The 17,748-nt window shown below is 34.4% G+C and overlaps 1 protein-coding gene across 1 annotated transcript; it reads right to left on the reverse strand.

Annotated features, from left to right (window-relative positions):
- LOC106069919 (collagen alpha-1(XXVIII) chain-like) lies at positions 1-15,274 on the reverse strand. Its single transcript, XM_056013719.1, has 9 exons — positions 15,158-15,274; positions 13,206-13,452; positions 11,830-11,901; positions 10,504-10,590; positions 5,097-5,180; positions 3,429-3,509; positions 3,214-3,317; positions 244-274; positions 1-119 (listed from the first exon to the last, which is right to left on the reverse strand). The coding sequence occupies exons 1-9, from the start codon at positions 15,218-15,220 to the stop codon at positions 52-54; spliced, it is 837 nt and encodes a 278-aa protein (XP_055869694.1). The 5' UTR covers positions 15,221-15,274; the 3' UTR covers positions 1-51.
- Positions 15,275-17,748: the final 2,474 nt, after the last annotated feature.

Here is a 17,748-nt window from a genome sequence, read left to right on the forward strand (position 1 = left end):
TTACTGCATTATTTGTTTATTTTTTTCTCTTGGATTGAGATCCATTTTATTTTAACCCCAAAGTCTACATAATATACAAATTCTTCCTCTCCATTCTATGCATATTAGGCAAAGTCGACCTGAAATAGTTATAAAAAAGAAATAATACATATTAATACATAACGTTGGACACTGCCGATGCATATAGACTTCCTATAGCACAATTAATTAATTACGCTAGTACATTTAAGTATGTTATCTTACGTTTTCCTCTTTCAGATCTTGCAACACTTTCCTGTAATTTAAAACGTTAATGTAATGTTACATAAGAACACATCTTTCAAATAATTTTGTGAGTAATTTTTCACTCTTATTATTAAACAACAATTTGAATTGTACATTTAATTTTCTATCATCACTTGTTGATCACTGGTATCATTTAAAAAAATTAAAAAGCAAAACAAAAATACTTTAAAAAAAAAAAACAAAGCTTATCTATGGAGAATATAAATGTGAAGATAAGGGTTGAAACATATGAATGTTACATACTGTCATCACCTCAAAGTTGATACCCTATTTTAATGTTGTGAGTGTGATTCATAACTCATGCTGCTTAAGGTGAACACTTTTAACTTTGATTTAACCAGTGACTTGATAGATAGAGTTAGTTGGAGACAGTCATTTTTGTAGAGCACAATTTAGTGGAAAAGAAGATTATTTGAATGATATAGCCATTGTAACCTTACCAAACTCTAGAAAGATAGAATGTTTAAACTGCCATTACTGAAATCAAATCACCATTTCTAAAGGGGAAAATAAAAGTTGTAGTACTTGAAAACACTATCAGACCAGTAATTATTGGATCTTATCCAAAAGTTAAAGTGCATTAAAAGCCAGTAATACATAAAACAATATGGTTTTATAACCTGCCTAATTCTGATTTTCAGAAAGTATTTTTTTCAAATAGTACAAGATATAACTTGTGATTTTGGATATAAAAAAGTTTGGAAACATCCAGAACTTGGAGAAACAATGTGGGTACAAACAAAAAATTTTGGCCACTACAAAGAGTTGTTACATAAAATATTTGGAACACCAATTAATGGATACACTATTAATATCAGTGTTGTTGAATTAATACATCGTATCTGATAAACATTGAGCATCATTTTCTAAACATTGTACACTATTTGTAAACATTAAACTAGAACTCATTTTTTTTCCACAACAATTGTAAACAAGATTGGAATTTTTTTTACTATAATTCATTTATCACAATTATATAACTTAATCTTATTGAAAAAAGAGATTGATTTATGATGTAACTCATTTATTTAATGTCAATTAGTGTATTTAAATATTGACATACACTTGTATTTTTTTAAAAACATTTTGTGCAAAACAACTATTCTTATGAACTATATTTTTTGTAACAACCATTGATGTAAACAAGAAGATTCTTGTACACACACTTTTTGACTTAAGTACTTATTTGATATTTGAAATAGAAACTTGATATTATTCTTTTAAATTGGACTTACAAATTTGTTTTCACAACAAATTAATATAAATACAACTAAGCTATGCTTGTATATATATGCATGAACAAATTAATGTAAATTCAAAGATTGTATCACAACTGACACATTTTCTCAGTTGAATCTTTTTGACAAAAGATTTTTTTAACTTTGTACACAACTATTATTTGATAAACACAATTCAGCATTAAACTTGTGCTTTTACTACCTAAAAATTATTTGAACTGTCATAAGGAGAAATACTTATTTGAAACTTGAAGTGCATGCTACAATAATCACTATGAAGGATACTTATTATTTTGATTTGATGTTGATACTTTTGATCAAATATTCTAATACTTAAAAGTATACATATTTACTAGTGTAATATTAATGCACAACAATTTTTTTTCTTATGGAGATTATTGAACTATACAGATAATAAGGATTTGTAACAATGATCGTTAAAAAAATTGATCTTGAATTTTGACACATATTTTGAATTATTCTATACTTATCACTTACATATTGAGACTTGCTTGTAACATTTTATACATTATTTGTACATATTATACAAATGGTGTCAAAAAGACTTCGAACATTTCTTTTGATTATCGGTACACATTATATTGTCAAAGATATTTCTTTTCACAAATAGATATTGTGAACAAAAAGCTGTATTTATTTTTCACATTGTGACTTAGGAGATCGTATTTGAAATTTTTGTCACACTTAGCACATATTATTATGATAAATACTTGTAACATATTATATAGGCCTATATTCGAACATTGATGTATATATAACAACTACATGTAAAGAATTATTTGAGATGTAAAGTATTTATTTTAGAAAGAGAATAATTTGAACTGCCTTCCAATAATATGAACCCAATGTCACCATGCCTAAATCTGAAACCAACCCAGTGATATTTATGGTGTCTGAAAATTCACATCGGTGACACATAAAAATTACACGTTTAAATGCAGCACCGTGAACCAAATTTTAATGAGTGAAATAAATCTAGAATAACAAAAAAAATCTGTGCGATTAGAAATATTTTTACTAATTGTTTTTGTTTATCGCAATTTCATGCTTTTAACTTTCTCAATACGCAATTGTCTGGACCAGTTGGGAAGGGGTAGGGGAGAAAGAAGTATCTGGGTGATGACTTTTTTAATGCATTTATTTAAAAAAAAACGATGAACGACCTGAATTCAAACTAGAGAGATAAAGCCTAAAACCAATACACTATCCACTATGCCAGCGAATCGCTTACGAAAATAGAAGGTTTCATAGCTATCTATTGTGGGCTTCAAACCTTAAAGTTTCAATCTACAAAGTAAAATGGGGGCTAATTCAACTTATACCGCCGCATCAGTCAAGTATTATTTCTTTCCATTGTTTGTGATACAAAACAAAATTAATTACCAATAGTTAATAAACTGTTTATTTTTTTATTCATTCTTGTTTGGTCAGGTAAAAGAAATTATTGTGCAAAACGTCAGCTAGATCCGAGATTCGGTGTGGGAGAAATAAAGTGTACAAACGTTTATCAGGCTGACAGTCAAACGACAGAGTGAGTTGATATAAGCTTTTAAAGACTTCCACAACAGTAAAATAAATGAAGACAAGAGAGATAACCCAGGAAATTCATCGCGACACGCGGATTCAAAATCCCTAGCTTATGAGTTGAATTGGTTCATTTGTTCCTTACCGTCTCTTGAGCTTCATCCTTCACACCAGAAACCAACAAAAGATCTTCAGTTGTATTCTTTCCACTTGGGTTTTGTGAGGTTTCTGTGAATTTGACAACGTCAACTGGAAGAAAGAATAAAATGTAAGCCACTTTAATTGGTCTTCAGAATCTGACTTTCTTTCATAATTCTTACTTTCACAAACCCTCCTAATTATACATATATAAACACTTACTTATATCTCCAATAATATCTTGAATAGTAACTGCAATCTTTCTAATAGCTGCATATGTAATGTCTACTGAGTCTCCAGATGCTAACGAATATATAAACAAACAAGAAAAACTTACATTATACTTTTTTTTAAATAAAAAAAAAACTTATACGAAGTGTAATTGTATCAATTATGTTAGTTCAGCCATGTAATTAAGTTTGTAATATATCTATGTCAACAATAATAAATCTGTGAGATAAGAAATATTTTGAATAATTGTCTTTGTTTAGCAATATTTCAAGCTTTTAGCTTTCTTATACGCTGTCTCTTCTCTGGACCAGTTTGAAAATGGGGGGGGGGGGGAGGAAGAAAGAAAGGGATATCTGGTTTGATTTTATGGTAATTTGGTTTTAAAAACAAAAAAGAAAAAATGTCCTGATTTGGAACTCGTTGCTGACGCCTCCACGATCTAATGTGCTAACAACTCTGCTAGTGTAGAACTTATGACAAGAGAATATAGTATAGTTATATAGTGTTCATTACAAAAGGAAGTCCTAACAAATCTTTTTAATCTTTCCCAGAACAAAAGTCACTGATGACATCTCTTTTCATGTTTATGCACAGGCAACGGAGGAAGCTTTGTTCTTCTAAATTCATTGTTTTTACTCCAGCTAAAAAGACGATTCTTCTCCAGGACGATTTGTAACCATTATACTAAGAAACAATCTTAAAATTGTTTCTACATTAGTTTTGGAAAGGATCGTTAAATATTATTCTAAACTGGTCGTCATGTATCAAACTATCAGGTTTCACTGAGCCATCGTCTTAACTATGCCTAACATTTTGATGAAAATGCTTGATTTCTCCTAAAAATGTATTTCCACTTCATCAGGATATGCTTACCATAATGCATTAACTCCTTCACTAATCTTTTTTTTTTACTGCATCCATCCCAGGTCTATGTATTTTGGATTCTGAAATTTTTCTTTAGGGTCAAGATTCTTTAAAGCAATACCTTCATCACTTTTTCATGCCATCTTCTATATTTGTTTTTCTTGCAAGCAATATATGGCAATTTTTTCCTTTGCTATTTTTTTTTCAAAATGATCGAACATATCCCAGAAACCTTTACGAAAATCACATACATCTATACTAATTAAGGAGTCTTGCATAGATTTACTTGTTTTGTGCGATTCATCCAGCAATTAATTCCAAAAATATATTAATTCTATATATTGTGGCAGACATTTTGGTGGCATTATCATATTACTGCCCTCGATACTTACTCAAATCTATTATACATTCATTGGTAAAATAGTAATGCCCCATCTTAGCCATACTCTCCCTTATGTGGCAACCCATCTCTAGGGAAGTTATCCAATGTCATTGCGCATGTATACATGATGAAAGTGTTAAATAAATAAACGGACGTTCCTTTTGATCACTGTCTTCTAGTCTGGATGTATAGGTCAATCTTTAGAATTATATATACTCTTGAGTAGATTTTAAAAACTTGCTTAGCTAGGATTTTTTTCGGTGTTGAGGGGAGAGGAGGTGAAATAGTGGCAGGGTAAACCGTTTCTTTTTTTTTTCTTAACGTTTAATAGTTATTAAGAGCAAAGTAATCACGCATACAAATATTATCAGCTGCATAAAAGAGCAATGGTGTTTTTTATGTTACTTATTTACCTTTCAGCTTTTTCCACTCTAGCGACAAAGCTTTCCATATTGCCAGAGAATCGTTCAAGAGTTGTACATCAAAGCCAAGGTTATCTGTGTTCATTAGAAGACGAAAGTGTTGAATGGTAAAGACAAATGTTAATTATAAAGATAAACTAGTTCACTAATTTTGTTTTTAATGTTGCTTTCAAAACTTCTATGCACACGAGGCTGAGGAAACATGATACTCATATTATTAACACGTAACTGTATTGGTGACATTGTGTTAATATTCTAAAATACTATTAAAAAATATAGTGTATAATTCTAATCAACAATAATCATCTTTAAATACGGTTAAAAGATGAAATTAACTTAAGCCTGATTCAAATTTCCCCAGGCAAAATATAGACCGACAAAACATAGTGGACATAAGGGGACGTAAATATATCAGTGTTGGTTAAAACATTGTTGATGAAAACAGTGTTGGTGAAAACAGTGTTGGTTAAAACATTGTTGATGAAAACAGTGTTGGTGAAAACATTGTGGGTTAAAAGATTGTTGGTGAAAACATTGTTGCCAAAAACATTGTGGGTGAAAACATTATTGGAGAAAACATTGTGGGTTAAAACATTGTTGGCTAAAACATTGTTGGTGAAAACATTGTGAGTTAAAACATTGTGGGTTACAACATTGTTGGTGAAAACATTGTGAGTTAAAACATTGTGGGTTACAACATTGTTGGTGAAAACATTGTGGGTTAAAAGATTGTTGGTGAAAACATTGTTGGCAAAAACATTGTGGGTGAAAACATAATTGGAGAAAACATTGTGGGTTAAAACATTGTTGGAGAAAACATTGTGGGTTAAAACAGTGTGGGTGAAAACATTGTGGGTTAAAACAGTGTGGGTGAAAACATTGTGGGTTAAAACAGTGTGGGTGAAAACATTGTTGGAGAAAACATTGTGGGTGAAAACATTATTGGAGAAAACAATGTGGGTTAAAACAGTGTTGGCTAAAACATTGTTGGTGAAAACATTGTGAGTTAAAACATTGTGGGTTACAACATTGTTGGTGAAAACATTGTTGGTGAAAACACTGTGGGTGAAAACATTGTGGGTTAAAACATTGCGACTAAATATCATAGTGGACACTACAGTCAAAGGACAGAGTAAACAATTTTTACAAACACAAATAATATACTAAGTAAAATATGGCATGGATTCTGTGACAAGGTGGATTAAAATTTGGCCGTTTTAGGGTGTCTAGGAGGTTTTATAATTTGAGAACCCACACTTGCACAAATTACATGCACAGCGTTAAAATGCAGGCAACAAATATTAAGTTTTAGATGTATAATTATGTACAGATTTATTATGCAAAGCTCAGCTGTGGCTACTGTCAGTCAAGCCAGTAACGTGTCTTTAGCTAGCGTTGTCATTTGGACACTTGTTAAAAGTAGAGCTGGTATCTGCAGATCAGGCGCCAACAAATCTGGTATCAACATTAGGTTGATAGGTCTCCAAGTGGAGGTTGCCTATAAATAAAAGCAACAATCCAAAGTGAAATAAGGAAATGATAAGTGTAGCGCTCAAGCAAGAGATCGATGCGCTCCCCAGCAGGTCTCTAGCGTGAATGAAGTCTCGGACCGAGAGGTTTGTCCATTTAAAGATGGAGAGGGGGAGGAGCAAGGGCGGTGGGGCGATAAGCCGCAACTGTGATGTCTGGCGACCTTTGAAACCAAGACGAAAGTTTCCCGGGAAATAAAGCTCCTCCTTCGTTGTCGAAGATGAGCACATTTCTCATTTCCTATGGACTCGAAGATGACTGTAAAGTCCAATCCTCGCTTTAAAAAGCCGGCCGCATACGTAGCATGGGTAGGTTTGGTCAGTTGCAGCTAGGCCTGCTTCCCCAGCTTTTTGTTGGTTCGGCGCTCTATCGCCCTGGCCACTCTTCTTGCTTCAAATCTTGAGACTCCGAGATTCACAGCTTCACGCCATAAGGAGCAATCGAGAGCTAGTGCTTCCCAGCTGTGAATGTCGATATCGCATTCCTTGAAGGAGCTCTTGAGAGTGTCTTTGTAGCGCTTGTATTGGCCTCCCTGGTAGCGCTTTCCTGCACACAGCTCCCCGTACAGAAGTCGTTTGGAAAGGCTTTTGTCTGGCATGCGGACAACATGTTCCGCCCATCAAAGTTGGGACCTTTTTACTGTCGCATTGATACTGGTAATGTTGGACAGTCTTAAGATTTCTGTGTCTGGTATGTGGTTGGACCAACGCACCTTACGGATACTCCTTAGACAGCGTAGGTGGAAGGAGTTTAGCTTTTCGGTGTGACGGGAATATAGGGTCCAGGACTCTGATGACGGGAGGACTACGGCACTGTAGACTTTTAGTTTAGTGGACATGGTGAGTCCTCTTCGTTGCCACACGTGTTCACGAAGGAGCACTGGGACGAGCAACACGGAAGTCCACCTCATCATCTAGGTTAGTGTTTGCTGACATGGTGCTTCCCAGACAGACAAACTTTTTGACGTTTGCTAATGGCTGTCCATCAATGAGAATGTCTGGCTCTGTGACTGATTTATTTGGAGGAGGTTGGTGCAGCACCTCTGTCTTTTTCACATTAATGGTTAGGCCAAAATTTTTGCATGCATTAGCGAAGAGGGACAGGCTCTTTTGAAGGTCTTCTTCGTTTGCAGCATTAAAGGCACAGTCATCTGCAAATAGCAGGTCTCTGATGCAATCGTAGTTTACCTTGGTCCTTGCTTTCAGTCTCTGAGCATTGAATACACTTGCATCGGTGCGATATCATATGCCAACTCCAATGCTTTCTGTGCGAAAGGCATCTTTCAGCATGGCGGTGAACATTATGCTGAAAAGCGTTGGAGCTAACACACAGCCTTGCTTCATGCCATTTGAGACAGGAAAAGGCTTGGAGTAGTCTCCGTTGTCTTGGACTCTTGCTTGTATGTCATCATGGAATTGGCGCACTATTGTTATGAATTGATCCGACAGCCAAATTTGGACATGATTTGCCAAAGGCCTTCACGACTGACGTTATCAAAAGCTTTAGTCAAATCTATGAATGTAGTATAGAGATTTGAATTTTGCTGTCTACATTTCTCTTGGAGTTGGTGGACTGCAAAGATCATGTCAACCGTGCCTCTACCCTGCCTCTCCGGAAGTAGGCCAGTTTCTAGATGGTGTTGTAGTCTGTTTAATAGCACCCTAGCCAGAATCTTGCCAGTAATGCATAAAAGGGATATGCCACGATGGTTATCGCATAATTACCTATTTCCCTTTCTCTTATAGAGGTGAATGATGGAGGCGTCTTTGAACTCTTGTGGTAGTTTCTTTTGTTCCCACATTATCTGGTAGATTTCAGTTAGTTTAGCTGTCTGCCCTGAACTGCCAAGTGTCAGTGCCTTACCAGTTGAGAGGTTGGATATTGCAGTCATTACTACATTGAGCCGGGGAGGGTCAGCGAGTGAATGGTTAATTGGGACTTGTTCCAGGCGTGCGATGGCTTCGGCGCTAATGCTTGATGGACAGTTAAGGACGGTACTGAAGTGTTCAGCCCTGCGAACAAGTATATCCTCCTTGTCTGTGAGAAGTTTTTTTCCATCAGCACTAAATATGGGGGATGAGCAATTTTGCTGAGGACCATAAAAAGCTTTGATTGAATTGAAAAACATTTTTGCATTTTTACTATCAGCCTTTGACTGGATTTCTTCCTTTTTTGTTATACCATTACTCCTTCATGAGCCTCAGATTTCGCTGAACCTCTCTTTTGGCATTAGTGAAGCGTTCTCTGCTTTGGGGACAAGCTGGATTACTCAGAAAGGCCTTAAAGCAATGTTGCTTGTGAGTTAAAAGCTGTTCAATTTGCACCAATCTTGGTGCTTGCGTTTTGGCTGACCGAGGACACTGCTAGACAGAGAGTACACAGAATCCCTTAGTTTATTCTAGCTGTTTTTCACGCCCTTGTTTATGTGCAGGGTTTTAATTTCACTGTCTAGTTTACTGATGAGCTCCTGTTTTATATCTGGGTTTGTGAGCTTACCAACATCTAGGCGCCTTGTATGCTTGCATTCTTGGGGCCGTCTGGGTGGTTTTTGCATATTTTTATCTTGGATAGGATTGGGCGATGATCAGTCCAACAGTCAGCTCCGCATAATGCTTTGGTGACTTTGACGTCTTGTCTATCAGACTGTCTGACAATGATGAAGTCTATTTGATACCAGTGCTTGGACCTGTGATGCATCCAATATGTCTTTTTTCTGTGAGATAGCTGGAATAGGGTATTTGTTATTGTCAGCTTGTGGTCTATCCGGGGGATAGGCATTGCGTGAAGGCGCGAATTGAAAGACCAGGAAGTTTGTCCTCTCGCATCCCTCTGTCTTCCTGCCCAGATGGTCTGCAGATGTGAAGGGGAGATTATCAGAGCTCGACCAGATCAAGGGAGATTACATTTTGACACTGGGAAATCGACCAGGGAAACTGTTCCCGGGGCGTAGAGTTGAATGGGCTTTTTGAAGGGAAAGCGTTAGCTGGCGTGGGGGAGGGGAGGTCCAGTCCACCTTCGTCGACGTCAGTCCAGTGAATAGAAAAAGGGGCAACGGATGTCCGCCAAGATAGATCAAGGAAGAGTATTCTTGTAGTCTAGTGTGGCACGTGTCAAGATGAAGAAGGTAAAATGTGACATGGTGCCAAATGGGGTGGGGTTGGATTGGATGGGTGGTGGTTGTGTTTTTAGCGTTGGATGTAAAAAAAATACTTTTCTGAATTACCATATCGTACTTTCGTGACATATATGTGTCAAATTTTATACATATTTTAAATATTATTATGAAAATGGTGTATTTGTTGAAAACTGGTTTACACAATTAGTTTTAAAAGCAGTAAGGTTAGGTTTTGAAAATACTAAAATAGCCTTTTCACACATATATAGCAAGCAATAAATGATGGTAAAATAAAATTTATAATATCAAAAAACGGACAAAAATATCGACGGACCCAGACCACACAAAACTAATAACGGCTTTCCCTTTGGGAATTGCTAAAAATTTATATTTATATTTAAAACTTTAAAAATATGGAGCAACTGAATTCTACTAGCGTTTGAAAACATAGTTCATTTCAAAATGCTTGCTTATCTTATTATTTATTTATATTGTTTTATTTTTATAGCTCTTAAATAGTTATTTTTACATTCAATTCACTTTAAATACCTGCACTTGTTTAATTTAACTTTTTACTTTTGTCTACCTATACTTATAAAATGTTCATTTACTTAATATGTAGGCTGTTATAGTACCGGTATTTAGAATATAGGCTTACGTTTTACAACTATAGATTATATTATATGACAAATCTACACATTTTCTTTGGTTTCTTTGAATTTAACAATTCACTACATCTAAGTGTGAGTTTACCTTGCAGTAATGCAGCAATGGCTGAAGTGACTCCAATATTCTCTGATATCTCTTTGATAAGCTTGGTTACATCTTCCTCAGGAACAACTGCACAAAGGATTGGAAAAACTGCAATGAGTGATTTTGCAATTTTGCAACCACATCTATTTTACAACATTTTTTACTTTTCACGCAACGAGTTCCATTTTTTTACAATACAAAATTTAAAGTCGTTCCTTCATGGAGGATGGACGCTGATCTCAAATACTGCTCAAACGATTTTCCTAGAAATTTAACATTTTATCGCTGAGAAAAGAATTACTAACTTGTTGGCCACATGGGGAAAATTCTAGTTTGACCGCTATAATTTTTCAAAGTAAAAAATGTAAATTTGGCGTGAGATTTCCAAATTTATCTAGTTCTAGAGCCAACATGGCGTAGTAAGCCGTATAACCGTAATTATAAGACTAGATCTTAAGAGTTCTTAATCAGAACTCGGTCTAGATAGAACTATCCATGTAATGAACATACCAATAAATAATAGCATAAGTATGTCATCCTCGCAGACCGATTCAGAAAGTGCAGATGTTCAACTTCAAAGCAATCAAGTAGGTGACAGTGTCACTGGTTTAATCAAAGCCCGAATTTATTTTAAAAAGATATATTTTAAAAAAATATTTTATTATATTTGAACTATAATAATGGAGTTATTGCCTTTTTTTTTAAATATATGTTTAAAATGTTTTTTCTTGTTGTTGGTCCAAACCACTAAGTGGCTGTCCTAGTCAAAAGATGTATTAGCTCCAAATAGTGTGATTGCAGTTTTTTAGGGTGGAGGCTTATAGAGATCACGATTGTAGCTGTTAGGAGTAGATCACAATTTTACACATTTATTTAACACGTTTAGCAAAATTAGTTATGCCCCATCCTATGGACCGCAGTTCATATCAGGCACTCGATGCGGTGAAATTTGGCCGCCTCGAAACTTCTACCCACAGTTCCACGTGAAGCCGCAAAAGCTTCGTTCCAATTTTATGTGGTAATGCTAAGTGTCAAGCATGTCGAAAATGTGTGGCCTAAATGTTATACCTGCACGTAAGAGCTATAAAGATCAACTCAGATGTCATTTCGATGACGAAAAGAAAACTTTAAATAGACCCAAGGCGGACAACGGCTTTGTCTGCACTAGGTGTGGAAAAATATTCAGGTCGCAACTGGGTTTGCGTAGTCATGCAAGACAATGCACTGCCATATAGACCTACTAATGGGAGGCAATGTGTTAATGGGGCTACAGCTGACTAGCATGTTCGTTTTATGTTCATAGACACAATTTTTATAAAGAGTTACCTTTCTCAACCTGACTATCATACACCTCGATGACCTGTTGAGTTACATTCAGAAGTTCTGAAGTTGTTATACCTGAATATAATGTAGGTAAAAACAAAAAACGTGTAATAATATTTCTTTTTATAAAAAAATGATCATAACTAGTATTATTTGATAATCAACATTATTTGAAACCTATTATTTGTATCTGGCGATGATGAATAAATTGAATATGGTTAGTCTCCACACAAAGCTGAAACCACTAACTAAAGCATTTTATTGAAATTAGAATGTTTGAAATACGAAGGTATAGAGTGGTATAAGACTTTTAACAGAAAGCTCGGAATAAAGAGTATTCTTTGCATTGGATTAAAAGTACAACACTGGGAATTCGCTGGTCAAGTTAGTATCATCCAATAATTTATTTTCTTTTCATTTCCTGTTGTTTTATACAATAATGTCTATGAAAACCAAATCGAGATGACATGATTTCCGGCTCAGCATACGACAAGAAAAGAATCTTTAAAAGAACCACAGCCCAAGTCGATGTGACCAAAACCTAATCAACAACAACAGACAGCAATCTATACTAATGTAAATATAAACGTATTGTTACGTATTTCTGAATCTTCTGGCTAAATGTACTAGGCACACAAATAAAAGAAACACTGCAAAGAACTTGACGACTCAACTTTCAGCTTTAAATAACTTTATTGAATTATAACTATAACAATTCGTCACTGTAACATGTAGCGTATACGTCTTACATCGACTGTATCGACTGTAACGGCTCAAGTCCACTCTCTTCTACTGTCTCGCACAGTAGAGAACAGTATCGACGACTGTACTGACTCTTTTCACATGAACATCTCTGGTTTATAAAGAGTCCCTAATCGCTTGTCTATTGTTGCAAAAACACTGCTAGTACCCTCTGGAACAACATGGGAGGAAACATCACATCCTGTTGTTGTTTATACATGTCGATTCCAGAGGATGCCTGCTGCAGTGTCATCTCGCCGAGGTCACACGTAGTGACCTCTAACTGTCACTGTTCATTTGTCACAATGCCCCCCTTCGTAAATCTGTTCGTCCTCTGGAACAACACGTGAGGCACGTCCCATCCTGTCTTTGTTTACATGCATAGATTCCAGATAACACTCGGTGCTGTGTCATCTCGCCGGGGTCACACATAGTGACCTCTACCTGTCACTGTTCATTCGTAACAGTATTTTACCTCTGTTGCTAGTTGTAAATACACTTTTAATTAATTACTACTATTTTAAGGTATTATCTGTAAAAAAAACATTTAAACTTTAACGGCTTATAAACCAACTTGTAACAAGGAGTTTCTTTTTTTACTTTACTTACTTTTTACATTTTTACAAGAATTCTCTCACCTTGCGTAGCTTTATCAATTGTGTCCAGGACAAGAGCAATGATATCTTCAGTTCCAAGGTCTCTACCTGGTCTACCTGGTCCACCTGGTCTACCTAGTCCACCTGGTCTACCTAGTCCACCTGGTCTACCTAGTCCACCTGGTCTACCTGGTCCACCTGGTCTACCTAGTCCACCTGGTCCACCTTGTCTACCTGGTCTACCTAGTCCACCTGGTCTACCTGGTCTACCTGGTCCACCTGGTCGATTCTGTTGGTATAAGTGAAGTAATTTTTTTACAAAGCTTATCAACTCACTCTTTCTGTCTGTCTGTCTGTCTGTCTGGTAAAAGGTTTGTTCACGTTAAAGCACGCAATCGCTGTAAACAAAAGCAATGGGTAAAAATATTTCTTATCGCACAGATGTATTATTGTTGGTCTAGTACTCTAGATCTATTACACATTTAATTACATGACAGATCCAAACTAAATGATGCAACTACTCATAATATCAGCTTTGTTAATTTTGTTTTATTTTGTTTTTATTTTTCTTCTTGTTTTAAATTTACTTTTTTACAATACCTCTATTCAAGTCAGAACTACATGGAACTTTGAACCAGCCAGGACGCTGAGTTTCTGATCTCAAAAAATGTCTGAAACGATTTTCCTAGAAATTTAACGGTTGATGTATGTTGCTGTGAAAAGAATCATTAGCTCGGATACCACATGGGGATAACTCTAGTTTGACCGCTATAAAAATACATAAATGTAAATCTGACTATAGAACTAGAATAACTTAGGACCGGCCTTGTGCATTAGTAAACTAGGCCTTCGACTGGTAGAGGGCTTCGCACAGGTTTTTCAAACATGTTTTTAGATAAGTATTGAAACTTGACCTCAATGTTATTGTTGAAGTACACTAGGTTTTCAATAAATTACACATTTTTTTTTCGCTATATTTTTTTTATTTTCTATTTCATTTGTGGCCACTAAGGTCACATCGCATAGGGCATCCAATTATCTAAGGCTGGTCATGATAGGACTATTGCGTTTTTGAAAGGACTATCGCTTTTGGGAATTTCTGATAGTAAGGCATTGGAAGTTCAAGAGTGTAATACATTAGTGTTCAGGAAAATTAGCGCATCATCTTCTAAATTTAAATTTAAAGCCCTATCTTTGGAATAATTCAATAATAATAATAATAATAATAAAAACATGACGTTGTTAGCCGTATTGTAAAAAAATTATGTGATAAATGAGTCAATTTTAAGTTGCTTCAAGTTTATTGAAAGATTTTCTGAGCTTCATTTGTATTTTTTACGTAAATATAATCTAGATTCTAGATCTAGAAGCAGATCTAAATCTAAATTATCTCTTAAGAGTTCTAAATCAGAAGTCTAGGTCTAGTGGTAGATCAATATTTATATATTATGATAATATCAATAAATAATGGCCAAAGTATGCAATGCCCGATGGCCGAATTTGTAAAGACGTACGTTTTTGTAGCCGACGCTGTCAAAATCACGGGTTTGATACTCAGTTCAAACCAATTATTGTTTTTTAATTAATTTTTAAAAATATTTTATTATATTTTAAGTTGTATAATAATGTATTTTTAAAATGTTTTTCTTCTTAAGTACTAGTGACAGAATATAAATGTTTATTTTTAAATAAAGAGATACAAAGATTTTCAAGACACGATCTCACTGTTTCAGTAAACAATACATTTTCTTTGAAAGTTATTCTTCATTTTTAATATTTTTTGCCCTTAACTACCATATGGGATCTTCCAAACCAGCAAGATTGTAATTTACTTCACTGCAAGGAAAGACTATCCCAAGTTATAACACCGTGTTGTGGAAAGTATTCAAACGTTGCAAAGAACGATTTCACATCTGAGTGTTATTTAAATAATTATTAAAAACGTAGGTAAAGCATATCTATAATACGCAAAACATAAAATGTAAAGTTCTTACAATAAAAGGCGAAAGAGCAGTTGAGAATTGCAGTAGGCAAAGAAAAATGAACACCCGATTCATGATACAACCAAAAGTAATATGGCTTCTGTTAAATTCTGTAGAGATCAAATGTGTGTATCTAGTGTAGAAATCTGGAAGTCTCCTATTTATACAGTGCAGGTGTCGAAATCCATTTATTTTTACAACATCAACAAATGTTATAACCTGTTAGGAACAATAACACTTGTGGTGGAGGCGCCATTCACTGCAATTTTGTTGTTGTTTATTCAGGGACGAGACTGCAGCTTAAAATGCTTTACTTTGTTCGGCTAGTTGGATTCCGATAAACGATTTAAATTGTTCCCCTTTGATTTTTGCTTATGTTGTCAATACTTCGTTAGGCTAGTTGCTTATTAGTAAATCTAGAAAGGCGTAATAGAAAAACGTACTTTTAAAGGTCCTCTTTAGAGGAAAAACCACCATTAGTTTTGAGCGAAAATGTGTAACATTTAGAATTGAAATTCCTGAAAAGTAAATCGGATGTCAATATATATTGTAGCTTACTACTTTTAGATGCTACGGCTACTTTATGCCATCAGAAAGCAAACACTTTTGTTTTAAGAATAACAAGATTACAAATAGAGTTTGTGTTATCACACAAAATCAGAGGCGGCCCTCGACAGACGATATGCTAGAAATATTCCTAATGACGTCTAAAAAAATCCATTACAACATACAACCTAATAATAGTAATAATGACAGTTACTCCGATTTCGAAGATTAAGAATCAGTGCAGTGTTTCACGTGACTACACAAACCCAGTTGTGACGTAGTTATTTTCATCATCTCGTGCAGACTAAGCTTATGTCCAGACGGCCTAGTTAACCTAGTTAGAATAAATGTCTTTTTCAACAAGAGAGTTGACGAGGGTTAATAAACATTGGTGCAAGAGTTCTTATTTCATTTCATAATATCACTCCAAATGACGTCAAATGAAAAAAACGTTTCCACTACGTCACACGGCCTAGTTAACCTAATTTTGTCTAAATATATCTTTTTAACACCAGAGAGTTGACGAGGGTTACTAGATATCGCGCACGAGTTCTTGTAGCCTTTGTGAATAATTTAATACGGATAATAAAATTTTTGAGATGGTCTAGCATGAAACTTAGATGTACCATAACTTAGAGGATAGATTTCTATACATAGCTTTGGTATTAAGAAGTTTTTTTCTTTAAAAATCCGCAACAAGTAATAACGATAATAAGATTATTGTGAAGCTTTAGGAAGAAAATTAAATTTAGAAATATATATGTAAAATAAGTCATTTAACATAAATATGTTTAAAGTTAAAAATCCAGAACAGTTTGATATTTATAATTAAATTATTGTGAAGAATCAACAAAGAATGTTAATTGTAATATAAGTGAGAATTTTAAACAATCATTTGACGTATTTTTTTATAAAACAATATATGGAACAACTTTATAGGCATTGATTATGAGTTTAGGCAAGAAAATGAAATGTAATATAAGTTTGAAGAACGATACCAAACATTTGTTGCATTAATTTGCTTTCTACAATAACATCCAGAACAACCTATTATAGTTACTAAAATTATTGCGATGTTTTGAAAGGAAAATTAAAATTGAAATGAGAATTTCAATAGCCTTTTATTCTTTTTGTATAGATCAAAATTTTGCAGACAGACAGACAGATAGACAAAACGAAAAAATTTGGCGGCTTTTATCCATAACAAACAATATCTGATTCTGATCATTTAAAACTTTTTGAAGATGCAAATGTAGTACCTTATGGCGCTACTGCTCGAAAGTCGCTGAATGAAAAATTGATTTTAAACAAGGTTACAAGATAGTTTGTGTGGAAACACAAACTCAAAATCGACCCCCGAAGTGGTCCATCCAGGCAGGTAAAAAGGCAGGTTTCAATATTTTCAAAAAGAATAACAGAATGAAATTATATCAAAGACAAACAGATCTTGTGTAGTGCCCCAGCAGTCCAGCAGACCAAGGGATAGGTGAAAGTGACTGTGAAGTTAGATTTGAACCTGGCCTAATTGATGTTTTATAATGATTATCTAATTGGTCAAATTATTTTGTAAGGGGTCAATCTCTTATTCAGAATTTAATTGTTACATTTTAGTTAAGAGTTTTAGTACTGTGTAACATCTATGCAGTTCAAGCCATAATATGAAAACTACTTATTAATTGTTTTTTTTACATTATGTTCCACTTATATGCATAATAAATTGTTGTTGTTTTTTTTCTCTTTAAAAATAAAAGTAAACATTTTTTTTTTTGTAAATGTATCAATTAGTATGAGAGAACTTACTTAACTTTGTAATACAATTGTAAAAAAAAAAATTGAAACAATACTTAAAAGATCGGTATACATCGGCTCTACTACTGTCAGATACAATAACTAATCACGATAATAATAATCAATAAAAGAAAGAGAAACAATAATTTAATGTAAATAAGATATTTTGTTGTTTTTCAAAATGAAGTTTATGTGTTTTCTGATGTACTAGCTTCTAACGATTTCCAGATGACTTTAATTTTGTTAAAGAAAAAAAAAACAAGGAATGT

Source organism: Biomphalaria glabrata, chromosome 16 (genome assembly GCF_947242115.1).
Source record: "Biomphalaria glabrata chromosome 16, xgBioGlab47.1, whole genome shotgun sequence".
NCBI lineage: Eukaryota > Metazoa > Mollusca > Gastropoda > Planorbidae > Biomphalaria > Biomphalaria glabrata.